We start from the raw sequence: 26,706 nt of genomic DNA, 5'->3' as shown, positions 1-26,706 counted from the left end.
TACAGTACCTGTTGTACGCACTAGCCGACTGAATAACGGCCGCTCTGAATTCTCTTGCAATCCTGATCACACACGCAGATCCAAGGAGCTTTATTCTTTAATAATACAGAACAGCCAAATAGTAATAAGTAGTGGTCAGAAACTTGTAGATTTATCAGGATCGAATCATACTGCAATATATCAACAAATATAGAAAGAACAAATTGAAATGAATCTAATTGTCTATATACAATTCTGCAACTGAAGCATGAGTATGAGCATGCCCGCTACACTTGACGATCTCTCAAAGCATGTGCTTCGCAGACTACTTTGTCAATAAGATTATTGGGTCGAGGGAAACGAGATTGGGTGCAGGGGTGCGTAAGAAGATTATTGGCACCCTGCTGGGACAGCTGCTACAGCGTGGCATACTGGCTGCATGTAATTATTCATACATCTTCAACAGTCAACTCTGGCCAACCAACCTTTCCAATACGGAATCGAGTAAAAGGATGTTATTTTCAAGCGAAAATTGCTCGTTTTATGACTGAAAACATAATAAAACTCGAAGCTTTTCGAGCTGACACTTGGGTTTTTTCTTTGTTGACAATTTAATCATTCCAAAACACCCCATAATGGCATACACCACATAAAATGACAAGATAGGAAGGAATCGAAACGACTTGGAGTAGTTTTTTCAATCATGCATTCACCCTGACTTAGAACATCTAAAAAGGGGCATGTAGGCCTATACAAGTGTCCAAATGATAAATTTTAAAAACCTTAGTAAACTACATTGCATACATTGAATTATAAATAATATATACAATATAAACTGAAGGTAACATGTAAAAAGCGGCGCTTTTTCAGCTTGAGCTAGAAATAATTCAGCGCACGGACACCTGCGGAGTTGATGGATTTTAATTAACGGTGCTTTCGAGTACCGTAAAATTGACGAGTAAAATATCATTGTATCTTGAAGTTCTTTACCTCCAAGAGCCTCTTCAAATGGAAAATTATGACGAACCGAAATTAAATTATTGAATAATACATTCCTAGTGAAATGAACCCGAATATTTTCGGCCGACACTCTTCAGGGGTAATCGTCAGCAACTAGTTGAGAATTCCCTATAATATTCAATTGTATGTTGTAGTTCTGTACCTCAAACAAACACTACTAAATGACGACAACATTTCTACCGCACACCCGCAAATCTTTCCGCAGGCAAGAGTTGCGCCTCCAATTCAAACGCCCGCGTCAATTTAATTACGTGTCTGCTTGTTATTTTTCTCTGGTCTTAGACCAGGGCCGGCCAACCCGTGGCCCGCGGGCCACGTGTGGCCCGCGAGAAGGTTTTGAGTGGCCCGCGAGGTAATTTCCGAAATTTCCAATATCAAAAATGGATTGCACAGATTGTGAACTTGCAAGGCCAACCAAAAATTTGATTAGTCTGGCCGCAACATTTAAGATGTGATGACTAAAAATCTAAAATATCAGTTCCGACGCATTGACAGATCCATCAGCCAGTCACATATTAGTATATCTTCGTACACTACGGAATAATTTGCGATAGATCAATCAAAAGTAAAATTTTCTGCAAGCTTAGCGCAACATGTTATCACTCGATTCCTTGTTTTTAATATTGTTGCCCTTTTTGTGAAAATGGAAGAACGCCTTATGTATCAGATTGAGTCTAACTATATTCGCGATTACGGGACGAAGTGTCGTTCAACATAAGCGAATTTGCGTTTGCGCTCGCAGTAAGATCGTTGACTATGAAACCTAGGCACGGAAAGATTGATGCATGTTGGTCGCAGCTTTCGATATCGATATGTCCATGCGCCGAATAGCCCAGGCCTCGCAAACTTAGCCCAGCGATATACGGCAGGCCCGCAATATAGTCAAGTGACAATATTATTGACCTATGAACTTCAAAAATTTTTCGTGCTTTGCGCGGTAAGTGGCCCGCGCAATATTTCGTCAGTCGAATGTGGCCCTTTGGCTAAAAAGGTTGGCCGGCCCTGTCTTAGACGTTCCTATGAACCCAACAAAAACTTGGTCCTTCATTGCTGTCTATACCAGAGATGATACACTGTTGATGTTGTTATTTAGAGATCGATTCGAATCAAGTTTCTTAACGTGTGGAGTGTCCTCAACCAGACACGATTCCGGCTGTTTCGTGATTTCGTGATCTTTGTCTTCTTCGGTTGATATTTTGTAAGATAATCTGTTCCTGAAATTGAGTTTGTAAATTCAATGTTCTGTTGCGGTTAGCTGTGAGCATATGAGTAATTCTAAAAGCACTCAGTTACGCCCTTTATCTGGGGCAAGAACATACGACAATACTAGTGCGAACTTGATGATACAATGTGTTGTGTTGGGTTCGGGTACTAAGGGTTGGAGGTTTATCTACATAAGTCTAGAACGAGAGTGGGCCCACGCATCACTAGTCGACCGCTTGAGTCAAAGTGTAAACTGACCAATTAAACCAAAACAACAACAGTTTAGAAATCACAAAAATGTAATCCACGAATCTATAATCTGACACAGGATAACTGTATGTCAACTGGACTTGTGACTTGTGACTTTAAATGTGAAACTGAATATGGTGGGATTTATTACTCTATTTTTTATAATATTGTCTCTAACGCTAGGATTTGTTACCGCTGACACCTATAGTGAGGTCATTACGACTTAGCCTATGCTTACCTGAAACAAACATCCCATACTACAACGCACACCGCTGCAAACACCACAATAACAACAACAACCGCTATGGTCGCATATAATGAAACATCTTCATTGTCGTTGACATATTCGTTCACCGTCGCGTAGGCTTCTGTAGATACTGTGGTGACGCTTATTTCTTCATGCTCTGATTTGATCTCAGAGGGATTCTGGATATATATGATCCTGACGGTTGGCGATGTAAGTGCGATCGGCAGCGTTTGCGTTACAGATGGTGACGGCAACGCATTCGATGCGTTCATTGTTACGATTTATCATAGACAGTTTAGTCAGATGTAATCCAGAACGTTCCAACTGCGGTGTGATAAGTGCTATCTCCTGATGCAGTTACGCAGAATGACGCCAGACGCCCTTTGTAAATCTATCATTGGAATATCAACAAATTTGCGGTGAAGTCGAATTCCATGGCCATGGACAGTATAATATCATTTGTGGTTCTACTGCAGGGGTTCCCAACCTAGGAGTCGCAACCCCAAGAGGTCGTTTGTCTATTCTGTGGGGTCACGAATACGAAAACTATATTCCGATGACTATTACAAGAATGCCAATTAACCGGATGCTATCGGCGGCCCATCTCTGAATATTTTGGTTCGTTTTTCAAAACAGAAGACAAAACAGAATGCGAACCTGGCAAACATGGTATCGGATCACTCGAAGCATCATTCTTAAGCGTCGCTTGCTATAGCGTAAGGTCGGTGTCTGGCTGTCACTATGAAGATGAAAGTGTCGGGAGCATAGACGGTAATTTTTCCTTCCAGGAAAACTACACGTGACCGGAATAATACATCGGCCTAGACACATGTTATCGTCGCTATATGTCTAACATCAAGCTGGCAGCATTAAGGAAAGTTTCCAATATTTCATCTCAGTTGCAAACATTTGCCGTAATCAAATTTAAGGTTAATTTTGATTATTGAAGGTTCGCCGGCCCGCAACATTTGCTCTGAAGTTTCACCGGTCAGTGAGGTCACAAAAGTTGAGAACTAGCCTACTGATGTAGACCTGCTAAGGAGCATGCAGTTTATAGGAGAATGTCGGAACGACCAAGTAAGCTAGTACTATCTCTATATAGGACTGGGCAAAACCGAGTACCTCAGTGATTCGATTCTGAATCACGTATTATAGGCTTCGAGTCGAGTCGAGTATTCGAGTATCACTCATTATGACGTCGTAAGAGAATGTTGTGTGTCAAAGTTCAAATATATACCTTTAATGCCACCACAAAGAATATAATGCCTCTTATTTATTTTAATATTTTTTCGACCATACCGATCTCATTGTACTTTGTGACAATGTTGTGGGATGATCATGACTTCGGAAATGTGTTATTTCCAGTAACGTTCGTAGCTTTGTACATGTTTCGTATGCTGCGATATGACCATTCGCCAATCAAGGTTTTAAGGCTTCCACAGTGGAAAAGAGTATCGAAACTGTTATTCTCGTTGATAAAGTAACTTTCAGGGCTGAGGTGCGTATAATTTCAGTACTCGAAAAAAATCGTCTTTTACTACTCGACTCGAATCATTAAAATTAAAACTCGATTCAGATTCGAGTACTCGAATAACTTTGCCCAGCCTTAACTAGCCCTCAATCGAACATCCACCTCGGCCTATATGCGAAGGCCGTTATGGACTGGTATTGTGACTTTAATCGATATGCTCACTATAGTGATGGAGCATTCTGCCCTGCGATTTCCTGCTTGCTTTAATTCAGTTAACCAGGTCCGATATAAGGATATAGATTCGTGTAACATTTCGAACTTGCAAACTTACAATTTCTACATGATTGGTTTTAACCGTAACGTGAAAATTGAACACCTTATGCTACTCAGCGGACAGACAGTGGTTTGAATGCGGAGCTATTCCGTCTAAATCCAGACCTTATCTGTCTCAGTCAGAGTCTAGTTCAGTCGTTCTCAGACTGGGGCTCGCTTCCTTGGGGGGCACGAAGCCGCAGTTAACTGAAATTTTTTCTCATATCGCACATGGTAGTTATTCTGTCTATTGTCCTAATTTCATACTTGAGAATTCTCGCATCAATAGACATAACCTTCAATGCCATCAAACTATCCGTTGGGATTCCTAGCATTCGGATTTCTCTCTTCAATATTTTGTCATATCACGATTAGGGGGGCGCGAAGTTTTTCATTATAAAAAGGGCGCGTGTCAATTTGATTTTTTAACTAAACCAAATCAATTATCGGTAATATGCAAAAAACAAAGTGCCAATAACGCCGATTCTCCCACTAGCTGTGACTAACAGAACAATATTTCATTTCTCTCATTTCTTGTGCTAATATCGCTTAGAGGATTTCGTATATAGCTAACTACCGTATTACATTTGTACGACTGTAACTATTTCGTGGGAGATTTTACGAACCTAAGCAAATTTTATTTTTTCTAAAAATAGCGGATTATCCAGCTGTTATCCTGAATTGTGGAGCAATATCTCGCCCGCTATCCGTCAGTCACCGAGCATGTCAACACTCAAGTCGCAATACAAGCAATTTCTACTGAATCAATACTAGTCAGACCTCAAGTTCACCGAACCACAACCTGACATTTCAATCTCGCCTTCCAGCAAATGCAACGTCATATACTTTTGTAATATCTTCTTTTACTTTTCATTCAGTGTACGAAACTCCTCCTCTTTATATTGATTTCAAAGAGCAATCCAAATCGTTTCGATACCTTCCTATCTTTTCATCGTATCGCAGTCTTGCGGTGTTTTGAAACGATGAAATTCTTAATAAAACCGATACTGACACTGTATTTTAGCTTTCGATGACTGTTTGTATATTATATTTTGTATAGTATTAACATCACTAGCGAATACGACACCTATAATTACTCTTATTTCTTGGATATACTCATACACAAAATACAGAAAATAAACTATCATAAACGCGTCTCTTGACGTTTAAAACGTTCTGATCGGTATCCCATCATTTTCACAGCCCATGTGTCACTCAATACGGCCTATACATGTCTTCTCATAAAACGTGCATGCGCGTTTCAACTATATAACATCAATCCCCCGTACGTCTGCAGATAATCCGTTACAGACCTATTTAGAAAATGGTCATTTGGCTGGACCGATTTCAAAACGTGCGTACGAATATGGTCTGAACCTGCCGTCACACAGTGGCACGCCATATATCAGGCATTTGGTACAGCCTGCCCAGCTTGTTCTTTCCCGTTCTTTTTTCAATACTATCTCTCAGATAGCATCTGTGAACTTTCGTGTAGGGTTTGAGATAATAAATCAATAAAATATGTTCGATGTAAAGTGTCAGTCATAATGATGTTGACTCATCGCCAAACAGGATGGATAGGTTTCTGCCTATACTTACACGAGCTTACTCAAGCACTTTTCCTTACAGTTTTGGGGCAAAACTACTAAGTTTTTAGACTTCGGATTTAATAAAGTATAGAGTAGTGTCGGGATATCCTTGCATCCCGTTTTCGAGTGAAGTCGTGGTGACGTCCGGTTGAAATAGTCCCCGCATCACGGTACTGAGCACATTATCGATAATTGCAGAAATTTATAGTGTATAACTATAAGTGCGGAGCATGAACCGGAGCGGGATTGGATATCCGGCCGGACCGGATCGGAGCCGAATCAGTGCTTTTTTGATACGGTCAGGATCTTTATGGATAAGCATGACTTTTGTAACTAAATACCTACCAACCACCCAACTAACTAACCACACACTACTAACCGCCAAGCCAGTGCGAAAATTAACGAGCCATACTTATAAATTCGCGGAACCACCGTACCATGTAACGCCGGATTTTTTTCATTTTTGTCCGGAGCAGGATCGGAGCTGGATCAGTACTTTTACCTGATACGGCCGGAGTCGGACCAGAGAATTTTGTCGATCCGCTCCGCACTAATAACTATAGTCGTTTTACGTTTGTGGCAAATATGCACGCTGCAATTTTGAAAGTAAGTAAGTGATATGAATGTACTAATGTAATTTATGTATAGTTGATAGCTATGGCTGGTATGATGTTACAAGTGCCACGTTAACGGTCGCTCTGGCGTGCTGATTACTTATAGTTATAGAATTACGACCCGCAGCAGTTGCGCACATATCGCACGATACGTGGAATATGCAACCGTTTCCTCTATGCTTTGTGTCTCTTTGGAATCAAGAATTTGCATGGTACAAATAATCCATCTATCATGCTGTGAATTACGATATAATACAATTGCCTATGCATCGGATGTAGCGATATTCAAGTCATGCATGCAGCAAGGAATAAAATGGGTGTCACACGACGCAAGGGATGCTATAATAATACGTCATCAGAGAGAGAGAGAGAGAGAGATATGATATTCTTTCTCGCCTGCACCATCGAGATGCTTTGGCGACGGAGTTGCGATACGGCCCCATGAGGTCATCTAGTCTGCGCCCCCGTTTTTTTTCTCCTCCATGCTATCCGTGATTTTCGAGTCTTTGGTATGACCCGGCCTGGGATCGAACCCACGACCTACCGCTCGAGAAGCCGGACGCATAACCATTACACTATCTCACTCATCAATAACTACATCCCCCGAACATATATTTTGGTCATTGGCAAGTCTATATAGCTGTATCAACAATAAACCGATTTCTCTCTAGCGAATGAAATATCGAGTCAGCCATTGCCGGCATCCTCGCACCGTATCTAGATTGCCTACGAGTCCCTTTTTATAGATTTTATAACATCCATAAACGCAAAGCGCCAATCCTGAACAACCGATCGTGATAATTGCGTTGTCCACTATCATGTCTTGCTTGCGGGATCGACGTATCACCTCGTCGTACGGTATTCTCGAGAAAGTCACCATGCTGTATAGCGGAATAAATGCGCTCGGTAGCAGATGATGAAGCATACTGTCGACTTTTTTACGGAGCAGAAACCAAGGCGTTGCCACATGCGACCTCATCTCCATGTAGTTATACAATGATAGGTCCGCAATTCCGTGCCCAGAATCTACCCGTAAATCAGAAAATGCAGGCAGTACTCTTTCCAAGTCCGAACTATATTCTTCCATTATATCATCAAACAACAACGCATCTTCTAACCCACTATTCAAGCCTTGGCCGTAAAAGGGTACTACAGCGTGCGCCGCATCGCCCATGATGACGGCGGTACCCCCGTAATGATATGGTCTGCAACGGATTGTTATCAATGGTAGAGGGGCTATTGCGAAGAAAGATTCCTTTAACATTTCTTCGCCCATCACAGGTATTGCGTCTGTGAAATAGTACTGAAAGAATGCCAGGACGTCACTTTTTGTTTTGATTTTATCGTAGTTTCTCATAGGCATAAACAGCGTGCAGGTAAAAGATTTGTCTAAGTTTGGCAGTGCTATCATCATGAATTCATGCCGTGGCCAGATATGCAGAAAATTCGGTGGTAGTGCATAATCTCCTTCTGGATTTGGTGGGATAACCAGTTCCTTATAACCGTGTTCTATGTGTTTTTGACTGAAGTCCATTTTCCCCCTTAACATGCTGCTTCTCACTGTTGAATTGGTACCGTCGCAGCCTACGATCAAGGTAGTCTGATGGGTTTTGAAATGACCAGATTCTTCAAAGGTAGCGGTAGGGATTCTTGCATCACATCGAATCAGTTTTTGCTGGAAATGTAGATTTACATTGTCGCATTTCTCTGCTGCTGACAGCAGTTGCCGGTTTAGTTCCAATCTGTCAGTTGATAGTAAAAACTGTCCTTTCTTTCCGTACGGAATCTCGTAATGGTTACCGTTACTGCCATGAATGTAGCGCGCGTGCATGGGAATTCCAATAGCCTTAATTCTTTCATCAAGGCCAGCTTTTTTCAGTGCTGATAATCCTCTCAGAGATAGCGATAGGTTGATGCTTCTTCCCTTTGCGTTCTTTTGGTTCCTGATATCTGATCTGGCTTCGTACAGATCAACATGAAACCCACGCCGGCTGAGAAAAATAGCCGACAACGATCCAACAGGCCCGCCACCAACAATTGTGACCTTTCTCTTCTCGCGAGCAACATTTATCATCGTATCAAATAAAGTGATGTTATATAGCTGCAAGCTGTGAATTCGCTTCAACTTCAATTGCAAGCCACATCAATACATACTATGGCGGATTGGTGTACTGCACCAGTGCACACTACACAGTGCACGTACCCTGTGGACGGCGGTACATCATTTAACTATGATTGCTGATCATTGTACGCGACCCCGTCTGGATTCCGACTATTCAAAGACGACCTTCGTTTGATGCGGTGGTCACTTGGTCTTTTCATCTGACGATCGACCGACGCTGTACGAGCAGCGCCGTTTATTTTATCCGATGTTTTACCATTAGTCCGTTGATGTTTTCTGTCGCACAATAAAGTGCAGGCCAACGTATTCGCCGACTCTCTGTTGCGGACTCCAGATGGAACGCGACGCAGTCGTATACTCAGTTAGCGCGCCATACTTTTGGTGACCCCGACGGGATGTCTACAAGAATTCGCCGACGACGAGCCGCGCAAGATGAACGAGATGAGCTTGCTGCCCAACCTTTCAACGCGCATCTGCGTGGAGCTATGCCCGTGGTGCAGTTTTGGCCGCATGCACCAGAGTCCTGGTTTGTGTCTACAGCAGCTGGATTCCAGTCTTACAGCGTCGGTCGATCGTCAGATGAAAAGGCCACCGCATCGAACGAAGGTCTTCTTTAAATAGTCGGAATCCGGACACGGTCGCGCACAATGATCAGCAATGATTGTTAATTGATGTTCCGACGTCCAGAGGGTACGTGCACTGTGCAGTGCACCAATCCGCCATAATACTTCGTGTGATGTAAGGCCGGTATAGGCTATATTCTAATAGGCGTATACACTATACATCGTGGGAGATTTCTGACTTGCACATTTCAAGCAATAGAACCGAAAAGCACCATGCATCGAAGTTGTTGCTGGGGCTATAAATCGTGTTACTAAGGAACACGTATATCCATTATCCATCCATTACAAAAAATACAGCCGAGAACCGCCACACGTCGGCTGCTTACAATTCGCCGATAAAGATCAGTATTAGGCATTTTCTCTCAAGATTTGGCAGTAAGAGTGCATTCGGAGCGGCTCTTAGAGGTGACGAAATTCAATGCACAATTGAGTAGGCTAGTATAATCAAATTCATATTGAAATAAAACCGATTATTTTCGGCTGACAGTGGTAATCGACAGCAGCTAGCTGTGAATTAAAACAGACTTTATATGTCAAGAATCCTATCACCAGATGTGGTCATGGTCACCGGCATGAAGATTCGTGTGGTCGAGTCGAACAGATGTTACTATTTTTAGATTATACAGGAACTCCTTTTGGCAAACTACATGTTAGCGGATATTGATAAAAGTCGACTCCAAGGTACGGAAATGAAAGAATCTGTCGTCTCGGTAATTTTCCGCATAAATAGGACATAAATGTTATTTGATTGTATGCTGAAGCTCTGTACTTCCAAGGGTCTAATTTATGAAGATTCGTGGATAGCATTCTACGCAACTTGATTACTGATTACGTGGTGTTCTTTTATCTTGCTTGGCGGACTATGTCCCATTGTCCCTCCCTACTATAGGATACGAACAATGGATGACTGCCTTAGCTACAATCTGAGAGACGCAACTGTCCATATTGACTAACGGTTCATCCTTTACAGGAAACATTCACATATAGGATAATACAATATATTCTACATTCATTGGCTTACTGTAGACTACAATGCACCAATTCACTCAAGCTACACATAGAGGGAAAATGAATGAGTAAAATGCTTTGAATCATGCATAAAATGCGGCTTCCCTGTTTTAACGTTTGCGCACAGTGAATATTGTTTGTAGTAATCATGGTGATTTTCGAGAGCGATGTTGCTTGCTTAGGTCGGCACGACCGGAATTCCTACTTATGTGTTGGGGGTTTTTCTAGGCTCCTCCTCGCTATCTCATCCATAAGCTGTGTCTTAAGAAAAGCTCAGAAGAGAGCTACAAGTAGGGCTGGGCACAATGATTCGAGTACTCGAATCTGAATCGAGTATTAATTCTAATGATTCGAGTCGAGTATTAAAACGCGATTTTTTCGAGTACTGAAAATATACGCTCCACGTCACTGAAAGATAATATATCAACGAGAATTATAGTTTCAATACTATAGTTTCGACTGTGGAAGCCTTGAAACCCTGATTGGCAGTATCGCAGCATACGAAACACATGGTACAAAGCTACTAACATTACTGGAAATAACATATTCCTGAAGTCATGATCAACCCACAGCATATGTCACTAAGCGCAATGAAATCGGTATGGTCAAAAAAATACCAAAGTATCTTCAATGTGATGGAGAACAGGCATTATATTATTTGTGGACGCATAAAAGGTGCAAATTTGAACTTGGACATCTTAGATACTGTTATTACGTCATAATGAGAGATACTCGAATACTCGACTCGACTCGAAGCATTTTACGTGATTCAGAATCGAATCACTCAGGTACTCGATTTTGCCCAGCCCTAGCTACAAGTCGACAGTTACGGAATCAAAATGAAAAATATCGGCCTGGTGTAAATGACCAAAATAGTCGACAAACACCATAAATAGGCCTACCACAAACACACTAGGTTGGCATTTCCTTATTATAGTCCGTATGTGCCGACTTGCAGCACGGCCCACTTCTATGCTTTTTAATACACCGTTTACGCAGATCAGATGGTGAGGAGAAGCCTAGCATAGTTCTACCAACTCACGGCATATCCGCGATATGATGGTAACTGGTAAGTAATGTAGGGCTGAGAACGATGATTAGAGTCTTAAAGCGAGAGACGATTTCTTCCAGTACCGAAATTATACAACCCTTTTCACTAAGATTTACATTGTCAACGACAATTATATTTTGGATACTTTTTCCCAAAGTGGAAGGCTTGAAACCTCAATTGTTCGTATCAACGCGTCCAAATCACGGAGTACAAGATGGCGTACGTTAGCGTAAATAACATTTCTGTGCCGCCGTAACAATCCACAGGATAGTCACCAAGTCGATTTAGGTAGGTATTGTCGCGAAAATACTGAATTATGTTTTTGTGACGTAAAACTGTCATTATTTATTTGCGGTCGCATAAAAGTTACATATATTTGAACTTTCCTTTGTGCATGTCATCCCTGCTCTTTTGAATTCATAATGAGATATTCTCAAATGCTCCACTCGACTCTTAATACTCGATTAAGAATCGAATAACTATAGGCTACCTGCACTCCGTTCTACCTGCGATGTGTGAAGAATCTCCTTCGAAGTAATTTCGGATTAAGTATGTCAATATACGGAGGGAACATTGCTGCATACAACAATTACGTGAAGTCATGGTCGAATGTATATTGCTCGTGTAAAACGGTTGTGTTACACAATGGAATGCTTTATGTAATAAGGCTACTTCATGGTGATAGTTATAATTTGCATAACTCACACACAGGAATGCGGTTACTAATTTATGTAAATATTAAGTTTATGCAATTGGTTATTCACAATCCCCGAGGTGGCACTGCTTGCTCCACTGAGTAATTCTCCAATTCTTGGAACCTATACCGAACGAGATAAATTCATATTGCAGTCGCCACTTAATGCGGCTTCACACTTGAAAGAATAGTGATGCTTGAAATTCCTATGCTTGGTACAATGATTCCAGTACTCGAATCTGAACCGAGTATAATTGCAATGATTCGGATCGAGCAATGTTAGGCGGTTTATTCCAGTACACACCTCTTTCCACATTATAGTTCTGATACTATTTTTCGCGGTGGAAGCCTTACAATCTCCATTAGTAGCATCACAGCATCCGAAACATGAATTCGCGTTCAATTAAAATTGATCACAAATATTGATGCGCTAGAAAGAAAGTAAGCTGTGTCAGACGACGAAACTTATCTATAGAGGCGCCTGCATCTCTGCCACTATATTGGAAGTTTGATCAGAGCTGTTACCATACTTATACACACTACCAATCTAGTGTCTCGACGGACAAGTATGACCACCGATTTTTGAGCAGACCTCGTTCTAGTTCTGGATTTTGAAAGCTGGGTAGTCGGAGTAGTTCCAGCTCTAGTTTTAGTTGCATATAAAAAATGGCTGAATAACATCGAGAAACACGTGCCGTCATTTGGCGTGAATCTTGGTATGGGTGTTCTGTTGTGCGATGCTCTTGCAGCCACTGCTAGCTGACTTGGCGCTATAGTAACAGTGGCGTAGCCAGTGGGCGGGTTTTGTGGATCGACATCGACACCCTTCTCATTTCAATATCGAAACCCCGTCCGTTTGAACTACCGATTCTATCTCCAATATTTCTTAGCAATTCAGTATAATATGAGTTATTAATAGATAGCTGTGTTTTAGTTATTTGCGGATTTTTAAAGGTCGGTAATTGTTCTGGTTCTCGTTAGTCGCAAGTCTGGAAAAGAGAGTTTAGCTGTAGTTCTAGGTGTTCATATTGAAAATCAGGTAGTTTGTACATGTCTGACATTATATTATTCATACACACTAGCGCGCATGTCGTGTATCCACGCCATCAATGAAAAATTTGGCTTGGTTCACTCTAATCAATGAAACGTCTTGTCACGACTTTTGGGCAGTCTTTTCGTGCTAGCTCTACGTCGGATGTTGTGGTATAGAAGATGGAATACGTCATAAAACACTTTTTACGTATACCGAGCACTGTATTTTCCCGATAAGGTATAAAGGCGCGATTAGTTGGGGTGTTGCCTGTCCATTAGATGGCGACATTTTGCAAAGTACGCGTAATACGCATTTTGAAAAGCACGGGCCTGGGCGTGGATGGCTCGGGCTGCGCTGAAATATTTGGCGTAAGTCAGGATGCTTTTCTACGTGCCCTTATAATCAGTATTCGGAAGATTTCTAGGAAGATTTGGTGGGCTTAAGAATTGAGTGTAGCTGGATACGCAGTGGCCAGAAGAAAAATGAACTGCAGGAGACTTTGCGGTTACTCATTCATGTTTTTATCTTAAGTATAATAAATGTAGCGACGCGATTTCCAAGAACTGCCGACGTTGGTGCCACATGCGCTGGAAGCAATCCTTGTCTACTCTAAATGTTCGCAAGCGCAATATAGAACATTTTTCTGCGGCATAACATGGTTATTCTGACGATCGACTAAAAAGTTTCGGAAATTGAGGAATAATATTTCAGGTTCAAAGCCATAAATCCGACCGTGCTGCGGTCTAGATAATTTGTACCGATATTCACAATACATTGTTGATTGACTCTACTCTGGGTTGAAGGTTAGGGATGTCGGTTATCACTATCTGTGTGCATTTGGAATTTTGCATACAAGTTCTAGTATGTGCATTGTGCACTTGATGCTGATGTTTTATTAAGCGCATTTGTTGAGTGACAATCCATAGCACTGATCATTTCACACTGTATGCCTAGAAAATAAAAATACACGCTGATTACGTGGGCCGAGATTAGATAGACTCCTGTGATTTACGATGATGAAATCGATTCAAGACGCATTTCGATATAGAAGTCAAATTCTTCATTGCGTGATAGTTTGTGGGTCCTGACCATCACCCATAATCTATCAGTATAGTCGTTGTCAAAACCAAATCGAGCAATCTGAAAGCGTCCTAAAGTTGGTTTGAGTCTATTATTAATAACATTACCCTTTCAAAAACACTACAAGGTTGTGATGCAATAAAGAGATCGGAACGTGTCGATCCGTCGAAACGACTCGGAGTACTGTAGTCTTTGAAATCAGAATTGGACACTCACCCAGACTTGGACAACTAGATAATTCTAGATAATTATAGTTGTCTAATTTCACTAAATTAGAGCGAAATGCCAGTAATCTAATTCTAATCTAAATTTGGAAAAGCTGAAAATTTTCTAGTTGTCCAAGTCTGCACTCACCCGCATGACTCTGTAGACGATGTGAAGAACAGGCATGCACTCTGAATGAAAAGTAATCGAAGATTTCAGAGAGAAGACAAGCGATAAAAATGAAGTGGTATGTGTCGGAAGGCGACCTCGATATATCAGACTATGCCCGGCAATCTCGAGCGCAGAGGAGTATTGCGGTGAAATGCACGCTGTGCGTCACCAGTAGGATCAATTGTAAACCTTATCGGCATTCATCGATGGCAAGTTGACAGTGGAAATGAAATCCCCTATGACTAATCCTTCCAATGAATAATTCACGGTAACCTCCATGCAGTTTCTGAAAACTGTGTTTTACCGACGGCTACTGGTTGATCTAAGTTGCACCCGGTTATTGTTTCAGATTAAACTTGGACAACTAAATAATTCCTGTTGTCTTTTATATGATCGAAATGTCGATAATCGAATTCTAATCTAATATGTGAAATGTTTCCGTGTTCTAATTTTAATTCTAATCTAATTTATGGTTTTGCTGAAAATGCCACAGGAGATCTGTATAGCGCAAGACCAGCCAAGCTTGCTGTACAAGTGTGCACTGTGCAATGTGTACACATTTTCCATTCACATAATGAACTCTGATTTAATCGGGAATTTCCAATATCCATCGGGAATTTAGTGTTTCCGCTGTTTACCTCAATTTCAATGCAACTAAAAAGGCTTTAGCTTTGAGCATTCGAGAATTCCCGTTATGAATGCAGTTTATATTCCAGTGTGATGTCATTTCCGGAAATAGATTGGCAGATTGACTGTTGAGACGCAGGCACAACAGTCTGACAACATGATTTGCATTAATTGGCGGCAGCCCCGTTGCACCCGATTGGTAAATAACCGTTGCGGCGGAAGTTGAGCATCTGTACCGGTATTGTTTGGTCAACGGTAAATCAATCAATTAATTACCGGCGGTGTCGACGCCGGCCGTTTCTGGCAATGCTAGTTGAATCCGCAAGAGCTTACACCAGTACTGTACTGTAGTCCTTCATTGGTTGAATTTAAAGCGGCGGGGCTCAAATTCTGGCTTGCGCTGTATTAATACTAATGGTCCAATTGTTATAGGTCGAATGGAAGGAAGTTTCAGCTTTTCGATGTCTTGAGTTCATTATTTTAAGAGCTTCTTGGACGAGCAGAACTTTAATACACAACTGAATATTCATATTGAAATAAACCCGAATATTTCCAGCTGAGTCGGCTAATTTTCAGCAAATAGTAGGGTATTGGAAAGAACATTGCACATTAACGACCATAACACCAAATATCACGTCGCCCGTTCAGAGTAGAGGTTAGATTTAGAAGCGTGATATATATTCGGCTAGATTTTCAGCATTCAAGAATCGCACAAGCTATTAGTGGCCCGGAGCAAGTTATTACGTTGCTTGTAAAACAGTGGTTCTTGGTCGGAGTTCGCCGGAGGCCAAGAGACTAACCTAACTCATGCAGCAGAAGTCCCACTGAGACATAACGATAGAGACTGTAGTTCTATAACTATAACATAGCCATTTTGGTTTATGCAGATATTGTGTTGTAATGGTTTTGTTCTTCTAACACCGCTGTCTATACACGGTTCATTATGTGTACCAGTATTCTACAGTAAAGAGCTTCTTGGAGGTACAGAACTTCAGTATACAATTGAATAGTATATTCATATTGAAATGAACCCGAATATTTTCGGCTGACACTCGTCAGGGGTAATCGTCAGCAACTAGTAGAGAATATTCTATAGTAATGTATTGGATGTATCATACGGTGACTTGCCGAAAGCTTGTAGACTAGCGTACGGGTTCGCCAGGTTACTAAAAGCTGAGAACCACTGACATAACGCATGGAGCATATGCTTCGATCAAAGAATCCTTGATAGGAAAATCTCGAATGCTATCTTATCATTTACGCGTATTTGTGCCATTTTCAACTCCTTAAAAGAAACCTCAACATTTCTTCAAGTCTGGGTGGTTGTTTGGTTGGTTATAGAAGCTAACTGTTCGGTGTACGCGAGGGCCAATTGCATAAGTCATACATCATTCATGTTGCTAGGCATTGCATGAAACTCGCAATCACACGCTAATGCAGGGCACTTGAGGTAATTGTTGTTCATGATGCGCGACAAGGAAATCACGATGTAGCTTGAGTCAGATATTGCGGCCGAGTTACGTTATTAGTACATTAACAGTCAATAACCGTCGCATATAGACTGGATCATTGGATATTGTCTGCATGATACGAAACGTCCGTACGCTAGAGGTGAACGATGAATTGATTTGACAATGCTAGGACAGTGACAGATAACGGAAATTCGTACGGAAGTGCTGAGAAGGCGTTTAGAGCCGGGTTCCGTATGAGCAATAAGCATTCGTTAATGAATTAGCAGGAAGTCCACAACTAGGTGGCTGATGATTAAATCCGGATTGTATGTATGCCATGGATCTAGGTGCTGCAATTACACTAAACCGATATTACAAAAAGTTAATCCACAATCTTTATTATTGGGGCTGAGCACAATGATTCGAGTAGTGGAATCTGAATCGGGTATTGGTCCCGGGGCCGTTGGGCCTAATTCGAGTGGTGAGAGATGATTTTGCCGTGTACTGAAATTATAGTTTCTATAGTATTATTTACCGCCGTGGTAGCCTTGTTACTCGATTGGTCGTATCACAGCATACGAAACATACAGTACAAAGCTACGCACGTTAGTGGAAATGACGTAGCTGTGAAGTCGCAGTCAATCCACAGCACTGACACGAAGTGTAATGAAATATTCTGCCCAGCCCGATTCATTGCATACTTTACGTCTTTGAGCCATCTCAATATTCCCCTACTTCACGCGGTTTGTTTACAGACTTGTCGCGGCACTATAAGGCAGGGTAATGTTAATGGTGGTAATTGTAAACAAAATCCGTGTATTGCAATACTGGCTGATAAGCCCTTATTGACATATTGACAAATTTGTTAGCACTTACCACCGATTCTCGCTAAGTAGGTAAACAGAATCGCATCGTTTGTGAGTTACGACATGGCTACCTAGTGCAGACTTATGCAAGTATCATAATAGCGGTAATTACGCGATAGGACACTTTGGATCTCGAAATTTTATTCTGAAAATTCACGGCAACGCATTGAACCTGCATTCTGATTGAAAAGACCATAGAGCCATGCACTGCCGGCACCTTCGGCACCACGTTACGCTTTACGAATTCACACTTCATACCGTATTTAAATCGATTGGAAATTGATCTCTATATGTGTTGTATGCAAAATGACACGATGGTTCATGAAGTCCGAAAACTTTGTCAAAATTGGTCCAAAAGACTTTGTTACCGCAATATCTCCTCAAAAGCATTATATATATTCAAATTCATATCGAAATGAATCCAAATATTTTAGGCTGCCACTCGTCAGGGGTAATCGTCAGCCACTAGTAGAGAAAGAATATTGGGTGATTCGATTGCTGATATACAATATTCGTTCCACTTCTCCACTAGTTGCTGACGATTACACCTGCCGAGTGTCAGCCTAAAATATTCGGATTGGCTTCAATATCAATATGTTATTCAATTGTAACTCCGGGAGTTAAATAACGTGGTACAACAGACTTAATATATAACTGACTGGAACATGGTTTATCAATGGATAAATCAGTCGAGGCGTTATTTGTCATCAATGGATCGAGTTTACACGATATTTTAACTGACGACAGCATATCGGATTCCGTCTGGATTCCAGAACGGCGCCCTTGGGAACATGAATCAGCCAACAGACTAGTGTCGATTGTCGAGGTGCGTTGTGTCAGATTGTTCCAACTCAGTGCGCCGTTGACTTGCAGTGTCAATTTGAACTTCACATATTACAGATATATTTGAGGAGCTTCTCGGAAGTGTACTTCAATATACAATTGAATAATATATTCATATTGAAATGAACCCGAATATTTTCGACTGACACTCGTCAGGGGTAATCGTCAACAACTAGAAGAGAATTGGAAAGAACATTGCATATAAACAATTGTATCACCAAATATGACGTCACCGGCATGAAATGTCGGGTGTATTCCAATAGGAATAATTATTCAATTGTATGTTGAAGTTATGTAGGCTACCTCCAAGAAGCTCATTAACATGAATTCTAAATAACTGTACAACTCGGGCATTCTTTGCGACATATTATGACTATTGTTTTGAATAGGACAAACGCAAAATCGACATCCCGTCCTATCGCACCTTTTCGTTGTGGTAATTCCGTACCGTGTGTTTACAAGTCACAATAGCTTCGGGCAATCGAATATTGTCATTTTGGTGGAAGTGTAACAACCGACTTACCGGTATAAACCCAAAATTAAGATCAGTCACACCTTGAATAGTTGAATAAGGTGTTTCAAACGCGCCGTTCTACTAGAATGCCATGATGTTTGTGGTATTATATGCATCGACCATAGTGCCACCTCAATATAGGGCGAATGCTTGGAGCCGCAATTCCACTATATAGAGGTGTTAGTGTTATACAAAGGAATACAATTTTCAGCAGTTTCCTTATTTCCCAGAGACTTACTTCATATTTAATTCATGTCTCAAGGGAATTGTAGCTCACTCGACTGGCGTCTGGCGAGGTAGCAACAGGTTTCATTGCTCGTATTATGCATCAGTTCAATATAGGCTACCTTCATTGCTTTATTAATATTGTGGGGTGGAGGTTTCGTGATTGTATCATTATGAAATGTTATGCAGGCATTATGTAGTTTGTATATCCTCTGTCTGTAATTAGGTGACGTTATGAAGTACGTTATTGGAAAACCAATCAATGAGGAATATATCCATCACGTGGCGACTAGATCAAATCTATTTACAAGAGTAATATTAACCTCATTCATTTCCATTTCCAATATATCTGAGGCTAACGTTATTGGAGTGGCGCTTCAGTGAATCAAGTATGCAGTTGATGGACCTGATATTGGCCTGAGTGTCGGCGTTTTCGCATGTAGTAGGACAACAATTCGGTGGTTATTTTCACACCAGATCACCAGCAATCGTAAGGCAGAACAGCAAGTTATTGAAGATAAAGCTTTACGTAGTAAACTCGCAAAGGAATTGCGTTACTATAGTGACAGGAAATGGCAGCGTGGTACTCCTTTTGAAGCGTGTTGAGGAAATGTTGATATCTGGAGTAGGCCTACACTGCGAAGCGTATCGTGTTCAGATAAATAGGTTATTACATCGGTAGCAATGCAAGTGCGTTTGCTTTGCTCTGTTTTATACGAAGCTATGGTTTCATCCTGGTCAAGCTAACTTTGATACGTTAAAACGATCGAAATCACATTAGGTTCATGGAAACGCAGGCCTGGAAAACTAGATAATTTTATTAGTCTAATTAGGCTAATTTGAGCGAAATGCCGGTAATCTAATTCTAATATAATTTCTGGTATCCTGAAAATACTATAGGATAAACGTATCGTGCGAAACGAGCCAGGTTTGCTGTACTGATATTTGCCATTGTCATGCCCTTGAGAATGAATTATAATTTGATATGAACTGAACTTTATTCAATGTTCAAGTTTTCGCGAATTCCTACTACTTCTAATCTAATTTCAAAAAATGTGCAGCTATAATTATAATCAGGGTTGTCATACCTTCCTTATTTCTAAGATTTGTCCTTATTTTGAAGGGCTACGTCTTAGAAAACTCAACTGTCCTTATTTTTAAGAAATGTCCTTATTTTCGAATTTCGTCCTTATTTTGTCTTATTTTCGACACCTACAGAACTTCGATCGTCTCCCACTGGTAGGCCTATCTGTGTTGCATAATATTCTAAAATCACGCTTTTGCGTCGAGATTTTATGACATCGTAAATGAACGTAACTCCGGTGGCGTACGCACCACAGGATTTGAATTCAAAGTGGTGAGGTAGCTAGGACAGTGAGTGGTATAGCAGTTTCGGCTGTACCAATAAGATATCGAAGCGCACGTCATTTTAACAGTATACAGCAGTACCAGGTTTCTACTGTTTACTCTACTGCAGAATAAGCTGTGGGAAAGGCAGCATTTATTGCGTACTGAAAAAGGGCGCAGTGTAGTCGACACTTGGGTTATAAAGTAGTAAAGCTCTAAATCATTGATAAATTTATCTAAAATATATTGCACATATAGTTTTAGCTACTAATAAGTGTAAATCTGCTTAGTTAAAATGAGCAGGAGTAAAAATGTTTTTCGTGACGTTTATGGCAGAGAATTCAAAGGTATCAAACGAAGCTTGGAGGGCGAGTGTTTCGCACAATGCAATATCTGAAATTGGAACATTAACCTGGAGGCCATAGGAAAGACCGCTAATTCAACTCACATTGATACCCCAAAACACAAGAAGTGTGTCACAATGATTAATTCGAGCCAGTGGATGAATAATATTTTTACAAGTCGATCAGCACCAACGACCACATACTACAAGGCAGCTGACGCTGAGGGTACCTGGTCATTCCATACTGCAAACCCCAGCAATCATTGCTCACCAACGATTCCACATCGTAATTGTACAAAACAATATTCCCCGATTGCATCACCGCAAAGAAGTTTGCTTCGGCCAGGACCAACACTACAGGCATTGCTACTGGAGTTCTTGGTCCATACGCTCAAAAATGATTTAGTCCAAACTTGGTGAACAGCCTTTTTTCATCCTGGTTGACGCCTCTAATCACAACGAGGTGGATAACTTTAGTTCATCACCCTAGTTGGGGGGGCAAGACCAACTTTTTTTTTGGGGGGGGGGGGGGGGGCTGACGAAATGTTGTTTCTGTCCTGAGTAAAGGTAAACCTAGGCCGGAGCTGTCGCTAGATCCATGAAGCAGTTTATAATAACAAGGAGGTGCTGGAGCAGTATGTTTCTGGCGAAAAGTATGGAATGTGATGTCATGTCATGTGCCATGTCGTATAAATACAACGTATGTACAAAAACGCTTGCTAATCTAACTTCTCGACTGTCCTTATTTTTGGGTCCATGTCGATGGCAACCCTGATTATAATTCTAGTCCAATTTGGTACAAATGTGTAGCAATCATGCTAGTCCTAGTCTAATTTGGAAAAGCGGAAATTGTCTAGTGGTCCAAGTCTGGAAGTATGATTCCTATGCAATATTCATGCTCAGCGCAGTCCCAGTTTACCTTGACTACTCAAAATGTGATTCCAACGGAAATGGCTGTATGGTCAGTATCGGTACTGTTGTAATAGATCGCGTATGCCGTACGACGACCAGTTGCTTGTAACTAAAATGGACAAAGACATCATTTTATAAGCACCCGACGCATTGGACCAATTTGTTGTGATATTAGAAAGTACACTGGTCAGCGACCTAAGGAGCAGCATATCAGTCCAATCCTATTTCGCAGTTAACTGGTAAAGGAAGTGTAGCCTGTTGGTGTATGCATTGGCGTGATGCGGATTTGAGTGACATGGTCATTGGTCACAGATGTTGTTGTATTGTTGGGCGTCATGCACAGCGTCGATTAGCGTTTCCTTTCGGGATGATAGAACACATTACATGTCTACTGAGCATGCAAGTGCAGCGACCGTGTAACAGCTGTCCAATCTTGTATATTCAACCATTTCCTCAGCAATGGGCTCGCAACATTGAGTCATTTGAGTGTTCTTTTAATTGGCCATATATATCTTGGGATTTAGCGAATTTCAGTCAACCAGCAGCTAATAGAAATCCGTGATAAGTGTTAACTCCGGTTTCGGTCATATCTACTGTCATGAATAGTAATATTCACAATTGTTTGAAATGCAGCCCCGGCCATTAAGGGGTGTGTGTTCGACAAGTGATTGGTTGGCGATAACGTGTACTAACAGAACATTTCATACGGTTGGAAAGTTGCAATGTCGGTCCTTCAATGATATGCACAGGCCTGTATATGCATTTGTTTATTATACTGTATACTAACTTAACAGAGACTAGAACAACAGTGCTTCTTAAAATTTTGGAGTCGCACCCCCATTTACGACTCTGGAATAATTCGCGCCCCTATTGTCCAATAGAAAACAGTGAAAAGAGCAATGGTGGTGTGGCTGATATGCTGATGATGACGCATCTCATGCTACACGAGGAATGAGGATATACCATCGACATATTGAGGTTTGGAAGTATCAGCATAACTAAAACTTAACCTAGTGATTGAGGGTTTCACGCCTCAGTATAAGAATCACTGGTCTGGAATATCCACGTGTAGTCACCGCTCGTGGGTTGTGTGACTATAGTCGCGCATCTAAGACTCACAGCGAAGGATAAACCAAAGCAACGGCATAATAACCACCCACCAACGTATCATATTTAATATTTCGGTGCATGTCTGTGTTTTAGATTTTCTGTATATAGTTAGAAGTGCGTATGTTGTCCATTTACGTTTCCCTTCCGCTATAAAAAAAGGAAATGTAATCGCCATTATCGAGAGACTCTAATCTGACAAGTAATTCATGCACTGCAGATGGAAGACAATTTCCACACTGTTCATAATGATTGCTGGTCAGTCAGGAAACCTAAATAACGATCGTTAGGATGTAGTAGTTTCATCAAAAACACGGCTGTAACGTAACAGTCTATAATTGGCGTAGTCCGTCTTACTTGTTTTACATCAGTGTGATATTGTACCATGTATTATCGACTGGGCAGTCGAGTGTATTGATCAAAATGACGAAATTTCCTCTGATATTTATGTACACAAAATCTCGGGCATATACACACGGAAACACAGGTCCAGAAGGCAAATTACGCCGGTGCGTCAAACGTCCTTTCATGACTATATAATAATATGTCAATTGTCAACACGTTTGAAACAAAATACAATGAGCCGATTCTTCTGTGCAATTGTGAAACCATATGTCAAGATTGAAGCGAAAATGTCTGCCTCACAGGCACAAATCGTTATTCAATTTGCGATTTGGTTTGAACATGTCTCTGTAATACAAGGTTTAGTCTCGGGAGAGATAATGCAGTGGTACACATACTGTTTCTCGAAACTAGGAGATTAGACTTGCGTGTCATAGCTGGACAGCTAGCTTCATTATTTGCAAATTAGATTAGAATTAGAATTATTGAATTCGCAAAAACCTGGAAATGAAAATCAATTGCAATTTAGAAAGGTACACAACAAAAACCAAGTTCAGCTCATACCAAACCAGGGTTCATTCCGATAAGCATGAGAGCGGCAAATGTCTCTACACCAAGCTTGTCTCGTTTCGCACTATACCGTTCTCCTGCAGTATTTTCAGGAAACCCTGAAATTAGATTCGATTTAAGATGTGAGCATAAACCATTTCACAAATTAGATTAAAATTAGCTTAACAGAATTTCGCTCTAATTAGTCCAACTAGACAACTATAGAATCATCCAGGTGTCCAATTCTAGTGCGGAGTGCGGTAAGCCGTTCCGTATAGCTGTGGAACAGGAATTGTGAAAGCACACAGTGACGCTCCTGTTCACAATTACTGAGATGGATTAGGAAAAGGATTTACCAATATTACTTCCCGTTTTACTTGAGGTAATTATAACATGCAGGTCTGTCTGTGACCGTTGTGAAGAGCGTCACGCTACCTTGGCAGTGACCGACAACGATACTCCAATTTGATGAGTTGCGATGGCACTAATCCTATTTGCTTTACATTTTGGTCGCACTTGAGAACTGATAGCTTCCTGCGCTGTGGCCTAAAATGGCAGTATTGCAAATACTAGTCAATCGCTACATGGATTATTAATTCTCGAATTGAAGCATTACGTATGCTGGATGTATTGCTATTTGGAGCTGAAATTTCCTTGAAGTCGTTTTTGTTTGTTGATTCGTGAGTCGACCTATTTTATCGAAAGCGATTCAGCATATTCACTACGCCTTCTAGCAGTAAAGCGTCGCCGGTAGTAGACAGTCAGTCAGCCAGTCATATTATTGAAATTTTCGTCAGATCATAACACTGCATGATTGCGATAACATGAAAAGAGAGGAGGGTCTCGAAATGAATTGGATTAGTCTTTAATCAGACATTCACCTTAGGCTACACTAAAGCATGTTAATAAGAGGCATGCACACTGAATGAAAAGTTATAAAAGATAACATGAAATGAGAAGCGATAAAAAGGAATTTGGTGTGTGTCGGTAGGCGAAATGTGTATGTCAAATCGTGGTTCGGTAATCTCTTGCACTGTTCAGTAGATAGTGTATGGGCGTTTCAGAGTTCGGGTTCACGATAATGCACTTTTGGGATGGAACTAGTATTTTGTTGAATACCTGTACGGGGTACCAGAATGTATTTGACGCTGGATTGCCGACTAGAAGACGTGGACCGAAAGTTTTGATGCTGTCGCGTTTTGCCTCGCCCTGTCTCTGCGCGCATCTCCAAGGTCATTGATTGAAGAGTGGATATGAAGGGCGTTCTTCCTCTTAACGTAATTATTCCCGTGAAATTTTCAATCAGTGGTATATGTACTATGTAGACAGCACGATAAGCGAAATAGGAATAGCCTGTCATCTTATAACAGGGGCGGCCAACCCGTGGCCCGCGAGAAGGTTTTGAGTGGCCCGCGGGGTAATGCTCGAAATTAGTTATATTATCGAAAAATAATTTACCGAAATGAAAGATCTGGAATTTGATTAGCTTGATCGCGAAATTTGGGATTATGATGACTAAAATATCAGTTCCGGCGCATTGGCGTAGCCATGGGCCGGCCGTATTTTTCGTATATCGTCGTTTATGGCCATAACGTACAATAATTCGCATAATATCCAAAATTTTCGCTATTTAGAAGTCCAAGCACCGAATAATCCTGTCTTTGTCAAATGAGCCTAGCGGTATATGCAGAGGCGACCCGCAATGTATGCAAGTAACATTATTATCACCGAATTCATTGATGAAGTTTGAAAAATTTTCGCGCTGGGCGCGGCAAGATCGTAGATGCACATGCACAGTGTATTGCACATTGACTCTTCAGTCTTCGAGTCATAATTATTATAGATTTTGATCCGTATTATTGTAAGTTGCCGTTACCTAATCCGGTTCGCTGCCATCGGAAGACTAAAAAAAAGGTCATCAACATGCAATTGGCCCGCGCTATGGTTCGTAAATCACGTGTGACCCTGTGGCCGAAAAGGTTGGGCACCCCTGTGTTAGAAAATGTTTATTGCTTTGACATTTGAGATACATACAGACTACCGTTCTAGGAGAAGCAGATACCTCACGGAATACGTCTAAATGCTTCTGTCCCTGTCTACAGATGTTCGAAAAAGACTAATGATATTTTCGGGATGTATATTTGCTGGGCAGTTGTTGGTCAACTAGACGATTTTCAGATTTTCTGAATTAGATTAGAATTTTAATTATTAAATTTCTAGAAATTGAATTAGATTACAACTTAAAAAGAGCACACAACAGAAATTAATTCCAGTTCGTATCAAATCAGAGTTCATTGTCATAAACATGAGAATGGCAAGTGACAAATTTCTGTACACCAAGTCTGGTTCGTTTCGCGCTATACAGCTCTAGCATCTTGAGGAAACCCAGAACTTAAATTTAAACTAAAATTCGAGCATAGAGACATGTCGCAAATTTTATTAGAATTAGATTACCGGCACTTGGAACTAATTAGTATGATTATACAACTAGAACTATCCAGTTGTCCAAGTCTGCCGTATGTGCCTGAGTACCACGAAACGCATGTGAAACGATCGGATTAACCAGTGATTTTTCATACTATGAGGCATACTGGAATTTCATCACTAGATTCACACAGTTCTGGGTAGAATTCGCATCGACTTCGACTACCAACGGAAATCGCTGTATGAGGTAATGGCGGCAAATTTTTTTCAAAACACGACCTCCGTGTTTCTCGTCATTTTAAAGGATGGTATATAGGCCTACATCCAGGGGAAGCCGGCGTATTCTTATGTCACGGTGTGTTTAGGTTCGTTTATGCTTACTGGCGTGTTGTCGGTATGGCTGAGTACTATTTTGCACTGTGGAAGGCTATAAATTGATCGTGTCGCAGCATACGAAACATGTATAGTACATATAGTAGTAGCATA

The 26,706-nt window shown here is 41.0% G+C and overlaps 2 protein-coding genes across 2 annotated transcripts; both read right to left on the bottom strand.

Moving 5' to 3' along the window:
- Window positions 1-2,009: 2,009 nt before the first annotated feature.
- On the bottom strand, window positions 2,010-3,940 carry LOC145456682 (uncharacterized). Its single transcript, XM_080334784.1, has 2 exons — window positions 2,690-3,940; window positions 2,010-2,213 (listed from the first exon to the last, which is right to left on the bottom strand). Exons 1-2 carry the CDS (start codon window positions 2,968-2,970, stop codon window positions 2,054-2,056), a joined length of 441 nt encoding a protein of 146 aa, XP_080190910.1. The 5' UTR covers window positions 2,971-3,940; the 3' UTR covers window positions 2,010-2,053.
- A 3,107-nt stretch (window positions 3,941-7,047) lies between these two features.
- Window positions 7,048-9,471, bottom strand: LOC145457781 (kynurenine 3-monooxygenase-like). Its single transcript, XM_080336062.1, has one exon. It carries the CDS (start codon window positions 8,756-8,758, stop codon window positions 7,352-7,354), a length of 1,407 nt encoding a protein of 468 aa, XP_080192188.1. The 5' UTR covers window positions 8,759-9,471; the 3' UTR covers window positions 7,048-7,351.
- Window positions 9,472-26,706: the final 17,235 nt, after the last annotated feature.

This window comes from Botryllus schlosseri, chromosome 15 (assembly GCF_051294905.1).
Source record: "Botryllus schlosseri isolate E-star chromosome 15, Bs_hap1, whole genome shotgun sequence".
NCBI classification, from domain to species: domain Eukaryota; kingdom Metazoa; phylum Chordata; class Ascidiacea; order Stolidobranchia; family Styelidae; genus Botryllus; species Botryllus schlosseri.
This window is presented reverse-complemented; position numbering and strand designations above follow the sequence as displayed.